At 38.3% G+C, this 22,565-nt stretch overlaps 1 protein-coding gene across 1 annotated transcript; it reads left to right on the forward strand.

Moving 5' to 3' along the window:
- Positions 1-754: 754 nt before the first annotated feature.
- LOC116505853 (cytochrome P450 2K1-like) lies at positions 755-18,047 on the forward strand. Its single transcript, XM_032213293.1, has 10 exons — positions 755-860; positions 976-1,200; positions 1,913-2,075; positions 2,898-3,047; positions 7,799-7,959; positions 11,249-11,422; positions 12,467-12,611; positions 13,748-13,932; positions 14,305-14,446; positions 17,319-18,047. The coding sequence occupies exons 2-10, from the start codon at positions 1,018-1,020 to the stop codon at positions 17,504-17,506; spliced, it is 1,491 nt and encodes a 496-aa protein (XP_032069184.1). The 5' UTR covers positions 755-860; positions 976-1,017; the 3' UTR covers positions 17,507-18,047.
- The last annotated feature ends 4,518 nt before the right edge of the window (positions 18,048-22,565 follow it).

Raw genomic sequence — 22,565 nt, forward strand, 5'->3', positions numbered from 1 at the left:
TTGTTAGCCTAAATGAACCAAATTGTAGCCATTTATGATGCACAATGCATCATTACTACTTTGTTGCACTTATGGGCAAATGCAAAGTAAACTGCCCATAGAAATGTGGCCTTTAAAAAAAAATTGTGCAGCAGCTCTCACCTACATCTTTTTTACATAGGGTTAAGGTTACATAACCCACCTTACTTAATCCTTAAGGAGAGTTAAGGTTACATAACTCTTCTTAATTAATCCTTAAGGAGGGTTAAGGTTACATAACCCTCCAAATTAAAGTGTCCCAAGCCAAGAGGAAATACAACACAGAAACTTGTTTGCTTAAAATAAGAGATCATATAGATCAGGGGTGTCAAACTTGCGGTCCGCGGGCTGGATACATCACACGCTTGCCATTCCCACTCCCATTTTAGTGAAGTGGGGAAAAGTCATGATACATGATTTGATGACAACATGATGCCGCCGAATTTGACACCTCTGATATGGACTATAAGAAATATATTCTGCTCCCCATTCAGATAACCAGAATCCCCAACAATGTGAAAAGATTGAATAATTATTCAACAAGGTATGCCTGTGTTGATTCTGGGCCTAGTCTTAGTTAAGTTGATTCCATTTCCTTGGCTAAACAGTTAAACATTTACCCCTGAAGATTCTGTTAATTATTATGTCAAGCATGAAGAGTTCACAGTACATTGTGCACTCAGTAAAAGCAATTATAACAGATTATTAACATCTGCCTAAAATTTGGCACATTGTGGAGTTAAAAGGAGTTTAAACCTATTTGCATACCTTTCTGGGTTTAAACTATGTAGACTTCCACATAGACCATGAACCAGGATCATGAAGTTCTGAGTCAAATTAAAGTAAGGCAAAGGTTGCTGGGTACATATGTCAATATGATGATTCTGTAGAAAAAGTAGCTGGGATGTGTCTAATGCAATGCTTTGAAATTCACGCTTGTTTCATTTCAATTTGCAGAAGTCATTGCAATTGCTACTGAAAACTGCTCTGTGAAAGGAAATGGATTGGATTGGACACATTCTAATATTATTACTATTTATTCTTGGAATTATGTTCCTTTTGAAAAAGGGCAGTTCCTGGAATAGCAGCTGCCCCAACCTTCCCCCAGGACCCAGGACTGTACCCATTTTTGGAAATCTGCTCATGATGGATCTGAAGAGGCCTCACAAAACAATGATAGAGGTAAAGCCTGGTGATTAAGAAGGATGAAGGTTCTTTGCCTAAGTTTATTTGCCACAAGTTTGCAGACACTGAATTAAATCTTATTGGTTCCCTGTTGGCTTTTCATCTCTATGCAAATGTTTAAAAAGGGAGAATTTATCTGTTATTTAAATTCATTTAAATTTAACAGGAGGATTATTCCAAGAAAAGCAATTTGTTAAAAGGTTCCATTTTTTTTCTAATAATTTACTCAAATTGGAAGAGATGAATAAAAAGCCCTTGAACTCTTGGGGAAATATAAATGAGCATATTCTTTAAGTTCTTCCTTTAAGAAAGTCACAATCAACTTCAAAAACTATTAGGAACAATTAGAAAGTTTTTGTGTGATTCTTTCAACAACCTGGCAGAGGCCCAGTTTCTCTTTTAAGAAATCTCATTGTATGTCTAGACTCCTTTAAATCTTGCAAGTGTTAAAATGTAGCAGTTTGATATGAGCTCATGTGCAAGCATCCTTTTACTACATAGGTGTTTTTATTTGTTTTATATAATTATATATAGTACATATAAAGGTACTAACCAAAATAATAATGGCTTCATAATGTGCCATAAAAAAATAAAATAATGTGACCTCAATCTTGGAACTGTGATACATTATTTTTAAAATGAAATTCTACCTATGTGAGTCTAATTGTTGATCAAAATTGTATCTTGTTGTTCATCTGCTATATCCCAGTTGTCAAAAGAATATGGTCCCATTTTTCGTCTTAAAATGGGATTCGAGGAAATGGTGGTGCTGACTGGCTATGAGACGGTCAAAGAGGCTCTAGTGAATCAGGCAGATGCATTTGCAGAGAGAGCCTCCGTCCCCTTTTTTGAGGATTTTACAAAGGGCTTTGGTGAGTTGTTTCATTTTGGACTGTAGCTGGCATTACTTGCAGATGTGCAATCAGTGCCATGGAGACATTTTCATAGGTAGTAATGTAAAAGGACTAGGAAACCTGTGGAGATCCAATCCAGGGAGTGACTATTTCAACTATACCTAGTTGTCACTAGGAGGAGCTGGAGAATAAAAAGCCAAGAAACTTGCACTAACAGCATGAGTCATACACAGGCACAAACACACAGGTTTGGTTCTGCTTTTTCTTTTCTTTTCTTTCTTTCTTTCTTTCTTTTTCTTTTGCAAATTTGGGATGTGGAAAGTCCTGGTGGTTTGTCTGCATTTTTCTGTATATGTCTCTTCGTATACATAGTTTTGCTTATTTCTGTTAATTTTTATCCATCTCTCAAGGATCATTTCTCCATAAAACATGTACAATGTGCACAACACAGACATTTAAAAAAAATGCCCCAAGCTATGGAATGGAGAATTTGCAATGCCTATTTCAAGTGTTTAGTGAGTGTTGGAACTGGTTCATTTGTGGATTTTTCTCTCTCTGTTTGTGCATGTGCGCGGGTGTGTTTCTCCCAAAACTCTGCTCCACTTGAATCTGCCACTTCTCTTGGCAAGGGACCCCTGGCTATTTTACACACTGGACTGTAGCACTTACTGATCTAGACAGTATTTTTTTTTAAAAGCATACCTTCAGTACAGAGTATTTCCAATGTATCAGGAAAGAGATGAATAAGTGTTTTGGTATAAACACCACATGCGGGTTTCTACACTCTTCATTTCTGAGGCTGTAACAATGCTGGAAATAACTTCAGGAATTATTCTTCAGGTATTATTTTTTCTCATGGTGAGAACTGGAAAGTGATGCGACGGTTCGCATTATCCACATTACGGGACTATGGAATGGGCAAGAGGACCATTGAAGACAAAATCACAGAAGAGTGCAGTGTTTTAATGAAGACAATTGAGACCTATGCAGGTGGGTTGGTGTTTCCTCCTCTAATAGAGCATCTTTCAGGACAAAAAGTAGAATGAAAAATGGCTTCATTGTGTTATATTAACAAGGACTGTTTTTGGAATACTTTCCCTCTAACAATTTTAAAATCCATTTCCCCCGTAAATAGGCTTAGTTGTCTAACGTATGCTAAGTAGGATTTTTCTTGAATTAATATTTTATAAACCGAACACATGTCAAATCATTCTGGTAGTGTTCATATCAAAAACAATGTCTAATTCTATACTTTTGAATAATAAAGTCTAAGGTTCAGGAAATCAGCACAACTTTAAGACTAGGTCAAAGCAGTTTCTTTATTGTTGATACCTATATTACAAGAATTTCACCAGACTGGCTGAATTCCCTTGGGAACCAACAGATAAGTCTTCACTAGTCTGGTCTATGATATTTCCTTCCTCGGAGCAACTCTGTATTGCCACATCTTTAACTTTTGCATTTTCTTTAGCCAGTGATTTCACCACATCTAGTATGCGCCAACACCTTCTTTTTAATAAAAGTTCTAGGCTTAATTTTGGGTAAAATTTAATTGAAGAATGTTGGGTTTGCATACCTATACATAAACATGAAAATGTGTTGCACGCTTAGACATATTAGAACAATAGAGATATTGTTCCTCCTGCTTTGAATCAATGATAATCATTTTGCAGTTTCTCAAGGAAGAAAAGCATATAATTTACTTTTATTAAGTGATCTAGAATACATACTTCATATCCTACCAAATTCACCAATAAAAGTATCACTTCTCAATTGTCAATATTGGACTATTACTGAGTTTAGAACAGTCATAAGGCTCAAACTGCAATTGATTCACTTATTCATCATCACACTTTGTTAGGGATGTAATCTTAATCTTGGGTTGGAGATATGTGTGTGTGTGTGTGTGTGTGTGTGTGTGTATGTATGTATATATATATATATGTGTGTGTGTGTGTGTGTATGTATGTATGTATGTATATATATATATATATATATATATATATATATATATATATATATATATATATACATACATACATACATACATACATACACACACACACACACACACACATATATATATGTATGTATGTATATATATATATGTATATGTGTGTGTGTGTATGTATATATATATATATACCTGGTATATATATACATGGTATATATATACCATGATTCAAATAATGTATCTGTCACTTTAAATGCTCAAGTGAGTTGTGATTGGATGCTGTTGCTTTAATCAGTCACAAGAGGAAGTAGGAACTACTACTGTTCGTTCCTGGTTGTTCTGTATGTTCTCCATGCTTGTTATTGGAGTTGAATACTGTATATTGGACAGTGGCTATTCTGTATGTTAGTTACCTGTCTACATGGTGAATCATGAGTTGAGCATCTGAAATCAACGTGTTGTATCATAGACTGTGTATATAATTGAAGACTACTTGTCGCTTGTTTTGGAGAATGTTTATCCTACTTTATTTTTGTTAAGGCAAGTAAAGTTATCCTTGTTTTAACTTCGGTGGCTGTGATTGATAGTGTGACTATTCAGTGGCACATTCCTTGTTATCTTCTGCTACTCAACTCTAGTCTCCAAAAGGAGATATACCTAACATTGGTTATGGGCCCAGAGTACCATTAGTAGCGATAGGGGAGGTGGAGTCGCTGCACTCTACCATATCCAGATCGCTGTTCGTGATAACACCTATCCCTATGAAGATGGCACACGAACAAGCAATGAATTAGTTGTTGGTCACCCAGTTGGATGGCACAAAGTATGTTTTCTGGTCCACGAAGTGCAGTCTGCTCTTGCGTAGAGAAGGGCTATGGGATGTTGTGCGGAACCCGCCAGATGTATCTGCCTGGATCCACAGGATGATGATGATGCCAAGAAAATAGCGGAATGTCACTGTGCCAATGAACGAGCGATGTGTATCATTGAACTAACATTAGCTGACTAACAACTGGTTCATATTCGTGGTGAAGATTCAGCTGAGAGGTGTTGGGATACTTTAAAGAGGATTTATGTACATGACACTGTGGGTGCGCATATTTATATTACACTTAAACTGTTCAGAACACGGCTCCAGAAAGGTGGAGATATGTTAGGTCATTTGAACTTTAGGAAAGCTCATTTATGTTAGCTCATTTGAACTTTAGGAAAGCAGTTTTCCTAAAACTGGAGTTGATTTTTTCTGAGCTACACCAGGTCTACATTATTCTTTCTTCACTGGATGAAAGCTATGGAGTTTGTATCTTCTCTTGAAGTTCTAACCCGACAGGGCCTAACATTAACTGATGTGACTTCGTGACTGTTGGAAGAGTCAAGAAGAAGGGTGGAAAGAGAACAAATGAGAAACAACCTGAGAACATGGGTTTAGCTCCATCTGCATATACTGTTAAAAATATTTTGCTTGTGGTGCTAGGGGGTAAAACCTAGCCTCACAGAACACCAGAGAAACTAGGAAGAAACTTTTTCTCTTTATTGTCATTGTACATATTTACACAGTATACCCATACAACAAATTTCACATAACACCCAGAGACCAGGCCCAACATACATGACAATCCCCAAACACCCCCCCCATCAAAAATTCCCCGCCCTAAACCTCCCAAACATCCACATACAGACCAAGTAATGCTGTCTAATAGCTCACTGATGGTGGCCCTTTAGTTCATTGTTGAGTGCAATTATACCTCCGGGATAAAAATTATTCAGAAGACATGTGTTGTTCTGTATCTTCTGCCAGAAGGCTGCAGTCCAAAAAGATTGTAAGCAGGATGGGAAGAGTCTTTGAGAATGTTGTATAACTTCCTCAAACAGCAAAATGTGAAGATGTTGTCCAGAGCCAGTAGCTGGAGCCTGATGATATTCTTGGCAATTTTAATGATTCTCTGTAGAGTTTTTTTGTCTGCTGCAGAGCTGCTCCCATACCATGCAAGAATGTCGTATGTCAGGACACTCTCAATGGTGCTGTGATAGTAGAACAGAAGTAGTTGCTGGATATCTTGCTGAGCATTCTCAAGAAGTACAGCCTCTTCTGTGCCTTCTTCACAAGCATGTTAGCATTCATAGACCATGAGAGGTCCTCCAAGATATAAATGCCCAGAAATTTAAAACTACCAACCCTCTCCACTTCCTCGCCAATTATGTACAAAGGTAAATGTACATCTCTCTTCCTTCTGAAGTCAATTATAAGTTCTTTAGGTTTTTTTTTGGTATTAAGTATAATATTTTTTTCTTTACACCACATTGTCAGCCCTTGTATTTCCTTCCTATAAGCAGACTCATTGTTCTTATTAATGACCCCCCCCACCACTGTTGTGTCATCCACAAATTTAATAATTGTGTTAGTGTTATACAATGAGGTGCAGTCATGTGTGTACAGAGAATAAAGGAAGGAGCTTAGCACACAACCCTGAGGGCTCCTGTGCTTACTATCGAGTAGAAGAATGGTGAGATCCCATCCTTACTGACTGTGGCCTATCTGTCAGAAAATCCTTCATCCACAAACAAATCCTCTGATTTATACCCAAATTGGACATTTTAAGAAACAACCTGTTGAGTAGAATGGTATTGAAGGCAGAGCTATAATCCACAAATAACAACCTTACATATGTTCCCTATTGTTTCAAATGATTCAATACAATACGGACAACAATGGACATAGCATTAGTTGATTTATTACGTCTATATGCAAATTGATATGGGTCCAAAGTAGATGGAAGACTAGCCTTAATGTGGTTCAACACCAGTCTCTCAAAACATTTCATGACAAGAGATGTTAAAGCTATTGGTCTATAATCATTAAGAGATACCACTACTGTTTGCTTAGGGATTGGCACTATAATGGATGTCTTTAGGAAGGTAGGGATAGAGCATTGCAACAGGGATAGATTGAAAATATCCATGAACACTCCAGCTAACTCTGCACTGCAGTCCCTAACAACTTGTCCCATGATTCCATCAGGTCCAGCTGCCTTCTAGGTGTTAACATTCTAAAAAGCTTGTCTCATATCAGATATCAGCAGAAGTGGTTGTCTATATATAAGGTATAGTGCATAGTTATTTAAAGGGCTGCTTATATGCCAGTTTGTGCTAGCAGAGTTGGTGTGTTCCAAGTTCCTTCAATGAAGCAGTGCCATTTGTTAGGATGCAGGAAGCACACCTTTTATGGTAGCAGCTGCCCTCTGGAACAAGATGTCCCTTGAAATCCATGTGTGTTTTACCTTGTTGGTGTTCCATAAGGCCTTGAGGTTGGTTCTCTCAGACCTTGAATGAAAGTGGATAGAGTCTCTTTTGGAATGTGTTTTTATATTGAGCAACCAGATTGTACCTTGGTGCAGGTTTTTTTGAATTGTGTGTTTACGTTTATTATATGGTAAGTTGCCCAGAATTGGTTTGGAGTCAGGATAGGACCTAAATAGCACTGATTATGTTACCTAGTTTGGTAAATAATTGTTTACAAGAAAACCATACTTAGACAACACTAAGGACCCCAGAGTTACTAATCTATGTTCAGAAACTACAATTGTACCTTTGTAGTAATGAGTTGCCATTCAAATACTTTTTCCCATTTCTTAACCTAATATTTCTAATTTCATCAATACCAGCTATAAGCTTTTATGGCGAATGTTTCCTTTTTGTAATCTGACTCTGAGTCTAAATACAGTGAAGAGCAACTTTAATCCTGGCATTTTTTTCACAGTCCTCTTTTAACTTATTTTTCATTGCTCAGGAAAACCAATTGATATCACAGCAATAATGGGAGCTGCTGTTTCCAATATCATTGTTTCTATTTTATTTGGCAAGCGATATGACTATGAAGATGCCACATTTCTACGACTGCTGAAGCTGTTCAGTGAAAATATCCAACTTTCAAGAACCCTTGATATTCTGGTAATCTCATTTGTCGTTTGAAGAACAAATCTGTGACATAGAGGCAGCATAATGTGTGTCATTGAGCCCTTTTCTTCACCCATATATATTTCTATATGTATACATAAAGAAGGCTTAATTCCATTATTTTCTCAATATATAAAAATGAGATAAGTGGAACCTTCTAATTATCATCTAATTAGATTTCTTCGAGTAAATAGCAAACTATAGAATATGGCAGATATTTATACCATGTTTTTTTATAGACTGTGCTCAAATGCCGTCAGTGTCTGAACACTATGGTCTAATGCAGGGCTAGGTTCCTGCCAATTCTAACCTCTTTTATAGAAGAGGTTTCAGAAATCTACAGTGCTGTTTAGAACTGGTTCTAGCTCCCTCCCCCCGCCCAACCGCACATCATCAAGATAAAGAGCGAGAGGAGGAATTCTGGGGGTTGAAGTCCACAAGTCTTAAAGCTGTCAAGTTTGAACATTCCTGGGTTTTTTTCCCTAAAGGTTAGGGATGCAAGGGTCTTGTAACTTGATAGCTTTAAGACTTGCATGCTTCAAATGCCAGAGTTTCTGAGCCAACATTTTGGTTGCTAAGCAAGAGCGTTGTTAAGTGAGTTTTACCACATTTTGCAAGTTGGCCACACCCACTTAGTCACATGGCTAGCAAGCCACTCCCACCCAGTCACATGACTGGCAAGCCACTCCCACCTGGTCACATGGCCAGCAAGCCACTCCCCCAAAGCAGGCCACACCTACAGAAGAGGTTCTAAAAAAAATTAAAACCCACCACTTGTCTGATGAAATGTTATAATCTGTTAAATGGTTTTCCTCCTATTCCTTCATCTAACTTGCTTATGAAGAGTACTGAGCCAAAACAGAACCTTGGAATAGGCCAAGGCATGCTTCCCTCCATATAGGTGTAGTTCCATTGAGAACTATATGCTGATTTTGAGAGACAGTTGTGACCCCATCTGGTGGTGATGCTGTCTATCCCTATTTTTCTATATTACCAAGAAGTAAGTTTATGGTACTGCTGTCAGGTCTGCAAACCATCTTTTCCGGCTTGCAGACAACTGCTTTCAACAGATTGGACTATTCCCCTTCACCACTTTTTTTGGAAAGACAAATGCAAAGTAAGCAATTCTGCTTTCTCCCTGCTGCCTGTCACCTCCTTGCCAGTCTCTTCCATTATTGTACTGATAATTTGCTTTTTTCTTGTTTTTTTTAACATGTTGAAAGAAAGTTTGTTTTAATAATTTTTTATATTTGTTGCAAGTCAACAAATGGATTCCATACTCCCAGAGTATATTTCAATCTCTCATATGAAAAAGATACCTGTACATCACACATCCACTATAAACACATAGGCAATAAGAATTCATAACCCCAATTCTAAGAAATTTTAATTCCTCTCACATAATGAAGAAATCACTGCTTTTATTTTGTTACATGCATTAATGCTAGAACCTCTATCTGCTAGCAGCATTTCTATCTATGCCTTTAGCCTGACTGGTTTCTTCTTCTTTTATTGTTTTGGTTTCATGTGATTTTTTATGCATACGTTTTAGTTGTATATGCTTAAGTGCTTGCTACCTTGAACTCAGATCATAAAGCAAATAACAATATCATCTCATTATTACAAAGCATATTCCTTGTCATGGATGTTTGCAGCAAAATTGCATCCAAAGGATGATATGAATATGATATCAGGATTCAAATTCCGCTCTTATGTAGCTGCATGCAAATTTCTCAGTGAAGTATGCAAATAACTTCACCATCATAACTTCATGATGCACACTTCAACATTTCCTCTCCCTGCTTATGAATACACTCAGATGGGAAGGACAGGAGCCTTCATTGAAAATAGTTTCTCCATCTTTTTTTTTCTTTATACTGCATAACCTTAAAAGTACTAAACAGACCAGAACTTAATTTGGCTTCTTATATTGAGCATTCCAGTGACGTGCGGTGAGGTTTATGGCTGGTGAGGCACTGACACAGTGGTGGGGTTCAAATTTTTTTAGACTTATGGACTTCAACTCCCAGAATTCCACAGCCAGGCATGCTCAGTTCCAATTTAAAGTGACAGCATTTGTTTTTCTCCTTTGCAAAAAAGTTTCCTTCATTCTTTTTCTTCTCCCTCCCCCTCCTTCCTCCCTCTCTCCCTCCCTCCCCCTCTCAAACTGACACACACACACACAGAAGTTGGATTGGACTATCTCTCCTACCCCCTTCCCTCTCTCACTCACTCTCTCTCAAACAAACACAAACACAGAAGTTGGATTGGAGCCGATCTGAGTCTTTGATTGCAGGCAGAGCCATGTTGCCTTTTCAAACTTGTAATCAGTGAAGCTGGGCTTATATAGTTTTATCCATGTTTGTGTGTGTGTGTGTGTGTGTGTGTGTGTTTGAAAAGGTAACATGGCTCTGCCTGCAATCAAACTACACTTGGGGAGGAATCTACACTTGAGGATGAAGTTTGAATTCCTCCCCCTCCCTCCAACCCACACGTACCTTTTCCAGCTGTTTCAGAGAGGATTTCAACTCTGCTCTTGCCTGTCATCATGAAAAGAAAAAAATGTAAAAGGAAAAAGGCAAGAGCTGAAGTCAGGCTGAGCTAGTTGCTGCCAGAGTCACCATGGATGATTCTGCTTGACTGTTTCAAAAAGCCTCTAAAAAGCGCCCTCTACAGGAGGAGGCAGGAGAACAATGTGCCTCACCTATGTCAGGAATTTTTAGGCTTTTAACCCTTGCTTAACTCTGCTCGAGTGATCATAAAACACTTAAAGCCAGACTAGATGAGGCACATCATTCTCCTGCCTCCTCCTGTAGAGGGCGCTTTTTAGAGGCTTTTTTAAACAGTTAAGGAGAGTCATCCACGGTGACTCTGGCAGCAACTAGCTCAGCCTTGCCTTTTTCCTTTTACATTTTTTTTCTTTTCATGATGACAGTGGTGAAGCTCTGCCTCCCCTGTCTCCCCTGACTGCACGTCCCTGGAACATTCCCATTGCTTGTTGGGGAATCAAAAGGATATGAGCAAGGGTAGCTCATTCAATAGTATGTTTAAAAATATGCATTTCCTCTTCCAATAACTGTGTGGAATTTCAGTCATTGGGATTTGGGCCTCAATGGATTAGAAATACTGACTATCCATAGTTCTCTCTCAATCATGTGTTTTTTATTACTGTGATTTATTTTTATAGACATATGGACCACATGTATTCACTCGATGTCCTCCTGAGAAATGAACTCAAAGTTTTCAAATTCCTTAATATATTTTTCTTCTATTATTGTTTCAGATATTTAATATGTTTCCCAAGTTGGCGCTCCTTTTGGGTTCTCGTAAGAAAAGACTGAACAATAGAAAGGAACTCCATACTTTCCTACAGGACACTTTTATAGAACATCTCAATGATCTTGATGAAAATGACCAGAGGAGTTTTATTGATTCATTTCTTGTTCGGCATAGAGAGGTAATGGATCATTTATAAATGTCTCTGATTATTGATATCTGTTTTTACATATTTTAAAAAAGGTACTTCATGCAGGTTGTTTAAGACCCTTGCTTTAGGAAAGTAGAAAAAACTAATTTCTGGCAGTTTCATTCTTGCTTCATTTTCTTGTTTTATGGTCTGCAGCACTAAAGTCAAACCCAATTAAATTTCCCCATTAAAATATCCTCAATACAGAACGATAGGGTCTATTCTGGATTCTTAGGGTCAACCCTTCAGTGCAGTATGTGAACATTTTTGCCTTTAAAAATATGACTTTTCTAGAGCTTCACAATTTTTTTATTCCAGTTAATGTTTGAAACATCATGTCTCTCAATTTGTTTTGGGACTACAACTTCAATAGCCCTTTATCATTTTGTAAAAGGAAGCAGATTTGGAGAGTAATATATTTGTATTGCACTGACATCCTTCAATCTCAAAAGACTATGGTAACGTGTTCTGGAAAGAGGTCAAAGTTGGAGTGTCCTCTCCAGCACGAGGCCTGGGTAGATTAATATGGAGGATAGACAGTTACCCAAGCAGCAGATCCACCCTCTTTACATTGCTGAAATAGTCCAATGGAATGGCAGAGCCGATGCAATTGGTTCCAGCTGCGTTGTAGGAGTTATCAGAACGTGTACACGGTCACAAACTGCTTCTGGGATTCCGGCTCCAGATTTTGTCTCGAGGTTGACTCCTGAAGCCTTTTCCAGTAGTGGAAATAGCCACAAGGCAGTGGAGGTTTGTAATCAGAGTTTCCTTTCTCCTAGAAGATGGTTCTGCCGCTTTATCTGCCGTTGTGGCGTAGAGCCCTCTTCCGCCTTCAAAACTGTTGACCGTCTTCTCCTGTAACCCTGGAAAGGTGCCCTTATGAGGTGCTACTGCCAAGATTTTTAAAGATCTTCTCCATCACTCACCCTTTGTCCTGACGGGCAATATATTATCCATTCAAGAAGTAGCCTCTCAGCCATCTGGAATTTACATCACATCAATACACTAAGTTTCCTTGCTGGTGTTTTTTCTTAGGAGAAGAAGAGGACTACTGAGGGATATTTCCACTTTGAAAACTTTAGAAGTGTTGTGAGTAATTTATTTGCTGCTGGTACGGAAACTACTTCAAATACTCTGCGTTGGGCCATACTCCTAATGATGAAATTCCCAGAAATTCAGAGTATGTTTTATTTTATTGCTTTTCACATGATTTCCTACAACTTAAATAGTGATACTTCTGGAAATGGGATCAAGTATCCTTTCCAATAAAAAACATAAAATATGTTTGCAGCAATTATCATATACAGAACTAATTCAAAAATCTTTATGGGAATTTATGGTTTGGAAACTTTAATAAAAATATCATAGTTTGAAAAGGAAATTCAACTTTTGAAATGTTTTATTGTAATATAAATTAGTTTTAAAAATTATTGGTTGCTTTAGTGCATTGTCACTAAATATGGAAAAATGATCTGACTTGATCATTAAGTTTTGAACAATTTGAAGTAAGTGTTCATTTTAGCTTTTGGGGGCACAATGAAAATCCAGTGATAAAACATCTAACACAAGGTTTCTCTCTGTATTCACATTCATCAAATGTGATGCTCTTTTTTTCTATTGATATTTTCATTGTTTGCATATATATTACTACCTGTAAATCCTGCATCCATTATGTTTCCATCCTACAATGAACCAAGACTGATAGACTTTTCTATGAACAATAATGTATTTTAGCTATGATCAAGGCACATCTCTACATGGTCCACTCAAGATTTCATTCTGGCTTGAGAATTAGAGTTTGGTACAATGGTTATGGCACCAAGTTAAAAACCAGGAGTTTGTGAGTTCTATTCCTGCCTTAGGTACAAAAGCCACCTGGGTGACCTTGTCACTCTAAGCCCAACCCACCTCATAAGATGTCCTTTTGGGGCAAATAGGAGGAAGAAGGAGTATTAGGAATGTTTGCCATCTTGAATTACTTATGAAATGATAACAGTGGGATAAAATTCTAATAAATAAAAAGAAATCAACACAGATCACATATTAGTATCACCAAATCTCTACTAAAAGTTCCTGGATTCATAGCCTTCTCTTCTAACGTTGCAGAAGAAATATTTCTGACTGCACTAAAGCAGGTTAAAATGTCTACAAAAAGACCTTACCATAGTTAGAAATCGTCACTAACAATAACATTTTATACCTTCTATTTTTTTCTTTGATATATGATCACGTTTATTCATATTTTGGAACCAGTATCAAAAGTTGTCCACAATTCTGATTGTTTAAATACATTATATTATTGATTTCTTCTGCCAGAGAAGGTCCAAGAAGAAATTGCAAAAGAGATTGGGATTCGTCAGCCAAGGACAGAAGACCGACTCAAAATGCCTTACACTGATGCAGTAATTCATGAAGTTCAAAGATTTGCTGATATTGTTCCAAGCAATTTGCCACATGCAACCACCATGGACATAACTTTCAAAGGCTTCTTCATCCCCAAGGTGATCAGTGTGAAATCACTACATAATACAAGATTTAGCCTATTTTTTACAGTGTGAGGTAGTTTTTTGTACTATGCAGTTTTTACTAACTATGGTAGTTAAAATCTTCTCAACGTGTGACTAGCATACACCCCTCATTATTTAAAAATCCATACATTTCAGTGATGGGTTGCTAACTGGTTTATTACCAGTTCACTTGTGCTTGCGTGAGTGGGTAGATCCTCCTGCTGCCACTACTATCGGTTCGACTGAACCAGGCCAAACCGGGAGCAACCCACCTCTGATTCATTTGCAATATCTCCTCTAAAATTTCTAAAGGAATGTATTAAATAGCCACACCTTTAATATAGTTCTTTCTCTTTCAATGTTTAGGGAATGCAGATTGTTCCACTGCTGTCATCAGTGCTCCATGATGAATCCCAATGGGAGAAACCCTATGAATTCTACCCTGAGCATTTTCTTGACGCTGAAGAAAAATTTGTGAAAAGGGATGCATTCATGCCTTTCTCTGCAGGTCAGATTCTTTGTACATGTGTGATTGTGTCTAGTAATAAGCAGCCTTTTTTTTGGAAAGAAATCTTCACAAAAGATCATGGAACATTTAAAGAGCAACAACAATAACAATAAAACTTTAATTGAATGGTCTTCATTTAACAAAGTTTGATATAATTTTGGCTTTTTTTTGATGATTCTGGTACAAGACTTGAACTGGTTTTAAATTATTCAAAGGAGGATAGTAAAAGGTATCAGTCTTTAGCTATTTGCAATTCCTGCAAAGGTTATTAGGGTTGTCAGGTTGAAAAGAAGAATTGGCCTGAGGAGAAAAAAGACTTGACCATGTGGTGTCTGGGAAGAATACAGGGTGTAAATCAAAATCTATATTTAATATTATTATTAATAATAATTATAATATTATATAATATATAACTATAAATAAAATAATAATAATAATAACAACAACAACAACAACAAAATGAAAATGAAGCCTACAAATACTTAGGCATTCTGCAGTTGGATAACATCAAGCATGGAGAAGTAAAAACTATTGTCAGGCGAGAGTACACCAACAGAGTTAGGAAAATTTTGAAATCTAAATTGAATGGTGGAAATACAATCAAGGCCATAAATACCTGGGCAATACCAGTTATAAGATACACAGCTGGTATAGTTAACTGGACACAAGCTGATTTGGACATTTTGGACCAAAAAACCAGGAAACTAATGACAATGCACTACAGTTTACATCCACGTAGTGATATTAATAGACTTTACCTGTCCCGAAAATCAGGTGGTAGAGGATTATTACAAGTGAAGCAAACAGTTGAAGAAGAAAAACATGCACTGGCTGATTATTTAAAAGAAAGTCAAGAACATCTATTAATCGAAGTAAAGAACAAAAATTTACTGAAGGCCCAACAGACGAAACAAGAATACAGAAAAGATGTGATAAAATCAAGAATGGAGAGTTGGCAGAACAAAGCACTGCATGGCCAATTTCTGGAAAAAATAAAAGATAAAGTGGACAGTGAACAAACTTGGTTATGGTTAACAACAGGTACATTAAAGAAAGAAACAGAGTCACTAATCCTGGCTGCGCAAGAACAAGCTATCCGCACAAATGCCATTAAGGCCAAAATCGAAAAATCCTCTGATGATGCCAAATGCAGACTTTGCAAAGAAGCTGATGAAACTGTTGATCACATACTCAGCTGCTGTAAAAAAAATCACGCAGACTGATTATAAATTGCAGCAGAATTCAGTAGCACAAATGATCTATTGGAATTTGTGCAAAAATTATAATATTAAAACAGCAACAAACTGGTGGGAACATCAGCCTGAAAAAGTCACCGAAAATCAGATGGTCAAGATCTTGTGGGATTTTCTCATACAAACAGACAAAATACTGGCGCATAATACACCAGACATCACACTGGTTGAGAAAAATAAGGTCACAATCATAGACATCGCAATACCAGGTGATAGCAGGGTCGCCGAGAAGGAACATGAAAAAATCGCAAGATACCAGGACTTAAAAATCGAAATTCAACGACTATGGCACAAACCAGCAGTGATAATTCCAGTGGTAATTGGCACACTGGGTGCTATTCCAAAAGCACTGGAATTACATTTAAAACAGTTAAAAATTGACAAAATCACCATCAGTCAAATGCAAAAAGCCGCACTGCTTGGATCTGAAAATACATTACGACGTCCTAGGCCCCTGGGTGGGGCCCGACTAGTAACCAATGCCAAATCTGGCGAAACAACTGGCCGCTGTGATACAATTGTATAATAATAATAATAATAATAATAATAATAATAATAATAATAATAATAATAATTGTTGTTGTTGTTGTACAATTGTATCACAGCGGCCAGTTGTTTCGCCGGATTTGGCATTGGTTACTAGTCGGGCCCCACCCAGGGGCCTAGGACGTCGTAACGTATTTTCGTAATATGCGTGCAGATCCAAGCAGTGCGGCTTTTTGCATTTGACTGATGGTGATTTTGTCAATTTTTAACTGTTTTAAATGTAATTCCAGTGCTTTTGGAATAGCACCCAGTGTGCCAATTACCACTGGAATTACCACTGCTGGTTTGTGCCATAGTCGTTGAATTTCGATTTTTAAGTCCTGGTATCTTGCGATTTTTTCATGTTCCTTCTCGGCGACCCTGCTATCACCTGGTATTGCGATGTCTATGATTGTGACCTTATTTTTCTCAACCAGTGTGATGTCTGGTGTATTATGCACCAGTATTTTGTCGGTTTGTATACGGAAATCCCACAAGATCTTGACCATCTGATTTTCAGTGACTTTTTCAGGCTGATGTTCCCACCAGTTTGTTGCTGTTTTGATATTATAATTTTTGCACAAATTCCAATGGATCATTTGTGCTACTGAATTGTGCCGCAATTTATAATCAGTATTATTATTATTATTATTTTACCCCATCCATTTAATGGAATTTTAATCCATCTTTTCCTATCTACTGCAACATTTCCATCACTTTAAATATATTACAGTTAGTGACTTTGATTGCCATTTGGATCTTACAGATGTTTTCCCCTAATCCCTACCTCAAATGATCTGTTAAACAAATGTATTCCTGTAATTGTAATCATGACATCTACAGTGAGATACTTCATTTCAGGGCATCAGTGTAGAAGGGTACTTATCAAAGTTTGTCCTTCTTTTAAGATTAGCACAATTCTGATTCTATCAATTCTTATTTTATTGTTCCACTTTTGTCTGTTTTCGTATCAATGTTCTGTCATAATGTTTCTTTTTGCTGATCTCTTCATGGCCATATGACATTGGGAAACTATGTAAAACAGTTTAAAAAACCCAATAAATCACATTTTTGCCACATATTCTTTCTTCCAGGTCGGAGAGTATGTGCAGGTGAGAACCTCGCTAAAATGGAGCTCTTCCTCTTCTTTACCAGCCTCCTGCAGAAATTTACCTTCCAGACACCCCTAGGAATATCTAAAGATGATCTAGTCCTGACCCCAGCAACTGGGTTTATAACATCTGCTATGCCCTATAAAACCTGTGCCATTCCACGTTCATAAAATATAAGATGTTCATAACACCACTTCTCAGTCTTGGATAATGCGATTCTGTATGGTCTTAGCTTAAAAAGTTGTTTGAAACTTTTAGTTACTTTAATTCATTTTAAGCAATATTATTTTTTCTATAATACTTATATATATATGTATATATGTATGTGTGTGTGTGTGTTTGTTTATTTGTTTGAAGAAATCATTGATTGCAATAATAACCCAGAAAGAATAATTAAACAAATTAGTTGTTGTGCAACTTATCTGAAATTAAAAATCAATACCAAAAAGAAACAATGAGCTTTGATATTAATAGGAATGTATCCCATGCAAAATAAAGAAGATTTATTTGGGAACAATTATTCCCAGATTTGTGGAAATAGAATGACAGATGTTACAACTTGGGAAAAGCTGTAATTGTTCCAGTTGGATGAACATCTTGCTAAGATTTACATTTTTGTTCCAAAGAATCCCAATGAAAATTGAAGAAAAGACATTATGCCATTGGCAACACATTTTATACAGTCCAACAAGGAGTAAGTTCAACAATTTGTAACATTGAAATAACGATAGGTGGCCTGTTATGTTACCAAGCTAGTTGTTCAACTGGGATAAAAGATTGAATTAGAACCTCTGATGGCTGGATTGATCAAATTTGCACTCAATGTTATATTCAGAAAAAGATTGGTATAATATGTGGTGGTGCAGTGATTAGAATGCAGTACTGCAGAGTACTTCTGCTGATCATCAGCTGCCAGCAGTTTGGTAGTTTGGGTCTCACCAGCCCAAGGTTGACTCAGCCTTCCATCCTTCTGAGGACCCTCAGTAAAATGAGCACCCAGATTGTTGGGGGCAATACGCTGACTCTGTAAACTGCTTAGAGAAGACTGTAAAGCACCATGAAGCGGTTCATAAGCCTAAGTCCTATTGCTACTGGTACTGTTAGTACATTTCTCTGCTATTGGTTCCAGACTAAACAATTCATCCTATATTGCATTGTTAGAAATAAAAATAACCAGGGTGGATGGTATTTTTTTTTCATATTTGCGGCAATGTTATAAATTTTATAAAATCCAATAATACGGGTGGCTGCCTTTTAAAAAAATAACTAACTTTTATGTTACCATAAAAGTATACTCATTTGGCTTAGCCTATGGCAAACATCTTAAGTCAGGCAGAAAATATTGCAATTTATAATTTAGGATTTGAGCTATACTTATTATTCACTACATAATAATCCCATTTATATAACAGCATATCAATGCTTTCAAATTTTCAAATTGTCGACTTATATTAACATCCTTTTGAATTTTTAGTTAATGTCATTATGTTTGAAAATCTCTTTTTAATCTATTTTTCTTCATTATATTATTTTCTAGATTTTCTTTATAATTGCAGAAGTAACAAATTAACAAAAAGACAATTAAGAAAAATTATAATTAATGAAATAATTAGGTTCATGTGTGCTGTATAAAACTGCATGCATGCATATAGAACATATAGATAGAAATCAGAAGATTTGCATAAAAAGCCAGTGTCATCTTCTACTTTGCTTGCTTTCGGATACAGGGAGGGAGGGGGCTACAGGTATTTGGGATGAGGAATTTATGATGCTGGAGGAGTTATCAGGAGGGAGTTTGGTTCTTGCCATCTTCTGTGCATGCTGATGGCCTGTATTTGGACTTGGTCAAGGTGAACTGTCTGCATACCAACTGAATGAGGCTTTTTGAAGATGCACCCCACATGACACCTTAAGGAGTTGCGGATTGCTCATTGGGTTGGGGTGATTAGGGGGAGAGTGCTGGGCAAACATTTGATATGTACATGTTCATGCCTTTTTGGCTCAGATCTTGCTTTTTTTTCACTGCTTTCTTTTCATAATCAGTAAAAGTATCTATATCTCTACAAAAATGGAGTTGGGAGTTTTCTTTCTTGGTTATTGAAGGAGGCACGCCTGACATTAAGCAAAATCTCTCCTTCACACCCATCCCAGAGTTAAAAACTTCCATGGGGGGTGTGCATACAGAAATGTCTAACCCCTGCAGCGACCAGGAGGATATGGGAGAGACTGGGTCCTCTTTTCCTTTGGAGAAGGCGCCAAACTCCAAAAATCCCTCCTCTTGAAGTGAAGTATGGAGGAGATCCTAAAGATCTGGGATTTCTTTAGTTCAGGTTTGGGATTACATGCAGCAATATGGGGAGGATTTCCCATCTGAGGAGGCCAAAGTGAGAGCTGTTACTATGGCATTGGAGAACAAAGTGGCTTCCTGGATGGTCACTTTGCATAATGATGATTTCCCCCTGTTGAGACATTACAATGTGTTTATGGCAGTCCCGAGGAAGCGCTTTGATAACCCCCTTGCAAATCGGAAGGCAAGAACCAGGATGAGAACTTTAACCCAGGGGAGGAGGTCTGTGGCTGAGTACACATGGATGGCCTGAATGATAATGTATATCAGGGGTGTGTGAATAGTACCCACCCCCCATGACCTGCAATGCTGGTATGAACTAACAGCTGATGTGGAAATTGACTTAGCCAGAAATCAATACTGTGGAGGCAGCAGCAGAACCAAAAATCCCCCCACCTACTCCAAAAGAGAATCCAAGAGCAGGAAAGGGGTGGTCATCCCCGATCAACTGCCTGTTTCTGATGTGGGAAGGAGGGGCATCGGGCTGCCAACTGCTATTCTAAGATTGTCCCCAAACCAGCCACAGCTGGAGAGAAGAAACCCGACTGGCAGCTAGGGAAATGCTGTGAAACCGTCCTGAAAGGCGTGGAAGTTGCTGATGTCCTTCCTCCAAGCCAGGAGAAAGTGAATTCAACTCCGATGGCGACCACCTGGTAAGTCCCTGGTCGGGCCCCATGGCCATTCCAGTAGAATTAAAAGTACTCTCGACTGGAGCCCAGGGGAAGATGCTGGCCCTTTTAGATTCTGGCTGCACCCGATGTGTGATTAGCCCAGAAGTGGTTGCCAGTTGGATGGGTCAGTGGCTGGGGGGGGGGGGGGGCATTTTATAACCAAACCAGTAGAGATGTAGATGGGAGATCACTGAATAAATTCCGAGTCGCTGACCTTTATGCCAAATTGACTAAGTGTGAATTCCACCAAGAGAAAACTGATTACATGGGTTACCATATCTCTCATGAGGGCATCGAAATGGATCCAGAGAAAGTCCGGCTGTTACTGAATGGGCAGCTCCTTGCATCCACAAGCAGCTGCAATTTTTTGGGGATTTTGCTAACTTTTGCCACCAATTTATTCCCTCATTCTCTAGCATTGCCCTGCCCATCTCAAATCTCCTACAATCAAAAGGAGAAGCTAAGCCTAGTCCTGGTAATTCTTTAAACTGGACTATGGAATGTCAAGCAGTGTTTGAGAAGTTGAAATGACCATTTGCAGCTGAACCAGTTTTAAAAACCCTTTCATGGATACCCTTTTGTGGTTCAAGCAGATACAAGTGACGTAGCCGTGGAGGCAGCATTGCTCCAAACAAATGCAGATAGAAACTTGCAACCTTGTGCCTACACCTCCCGAAAACTAACGGAAACAGAATGAAGATATGCAATATGGTAAAGGGAAGCTTTTGCTGTTCGGTGAGCCTTGCTAATCTGGTGGTATTTCCTTGAGGGGGCTAAACACCCATTTGAGGTATGGACTGATCATAAAAACCTTGAAGAGTTAAAAACCCCATGAAAACTGTCACCAAAACAAATATGCTGGGCACAACATTTTAACTGACTTCAGTTTACTCTAAAATACATCCCTGGGAGAAAAACTTTATGGACAATGCCTTGTCCAGACTTCCCCAGTACAACAGTACCAAATTGGTGGTGATTCATCATGTCATCCCAGCTAAACACCTAGCTGCCCTGATGGTCACTAGGAGCCAGGGATCAGTGGATTTAGAGGTACCTACTGATCTGATGGAAAAACTGAAGGAAGGTCTCGCATCTGATGACTGGTTCAAGCAGCACTCAGATGAGTGCACTATGAAAGATGGCCTTGCATGGGTAGGAGCTGAGTTGTATGTTCCTGCCAGCCTGAAAATTGTTGTCCTTCAATAGGCCCATGACTCAAGAATGGCGGGACACTTTGGTTTTGTGAAAACATTGCATTTGGTTAAAAGGCAGTTTTGGTGGCCTTCCTTGAAAAAAGACATAGAATCCTACGTAGCTAGCTCTCCCATTTGTGCAGCAACAAAGAGACCACCAGGGAAACCTCAAGGTCTACTTCAGAGTGTTGCCCGTCCTGGTGCACCGTGGAAGGAGATATCAATGGATTTTATTGTTGAGCTGCCAGAAAGTCTTGGAAATACTGTCATCTGGGTGATCACTGATTTGTTCTCCAAACAAGTGCATTTTGTCCCCTGTTCCAAGATCCCATTGGCAAAGACATTGGCTAAACTGTTTATTTTACATGTGTATAGGTTACATGGGGTTCCTCAATGTGTTATTTCAGATAAGGGGGGGGGGAATTCATCTCTCTATTTTGGAAAGAGTTCCTAAAGTTAATAGGCTCCACTCAGGGGCTAAACTCCACCCACCATCCACAGACTAATGGGGCTTGTGAAAGGGCTAACTTGGTTCTAGAGTAAGGTGACCAGACATCCCACTTTTGGTGGAACAGTCACGATTTTTAATAATTTGTCCCACGTCCCGCGGTGTTTTTAAAAAGTCCTGATATTTGTAGAAAGGGTGTCCCGCCCCTTTTTTGGCTCCACCACATGGCTTCCTCTTGCAAACATTTTCACCCATTTTTCCAGGTCTATCTTTGTCTATAGACTTGAGCCGGGAAGGCGGTCTGCGGGGTTGGAGGCTGTGCGTCGGCTATGCGCTGCCGAGCACTAGCAGGAGTCAGGGGGAGGGTTATTAGATTATTAGAATGCTAATGTGTCCGTTCCTCCCCCACATCCTTTTGGGGCTAAATTTTTGCAAGGCAAGAAGAACACAGTTTTGCTAAGCTCCCCAAGCCCCAGTGTAAGCAAAAAGGGTGGAGAGAATGTCCCTTATTCCCCCTCCCATTTATATAAAAGTTTCAAAAAACAATCATCAAAAGCTGCTGTCTCAGCT

Source organism: Thamnophis elegans, chromosome 3, assembly GCF_009769535.1.
Source record: "Thamnophis elegans isolate rThaEle1 chromosome 3, rThaEle1.pri, whole genome shotgun sequence".
NCBI lineage: Eukaryota > Metazoa > Chordata > Lepidosauria > Squamata > Colubridae > Thamnophis > Thamnophis elegans.

Excerpts from the sequence above, each read along its gene's own strand:
- LOC116505853 (XM_032213293.1), top strand. The coding sequence starts at position 1,018 with ATGGATTGGATTGGACACATTCTAATATTATTACTATTTATTCTTGGA. Across the intron at positions 7,960-11,248 it reads CAAGAACCCTTGATATTCTG|ATATTTAATATGTTTCCCAA; the intron begins GTAATCTCATTT and ends TTATTGTTTCAG. Across the intron at positions 14,447-17,318 it reads ATTCATGCCTTTCTCTGCAG|GTCGGAGAGTATGTGCAGGT; the intron begins GTCAGATTCTTT and ends TCTTTCTTCCAG.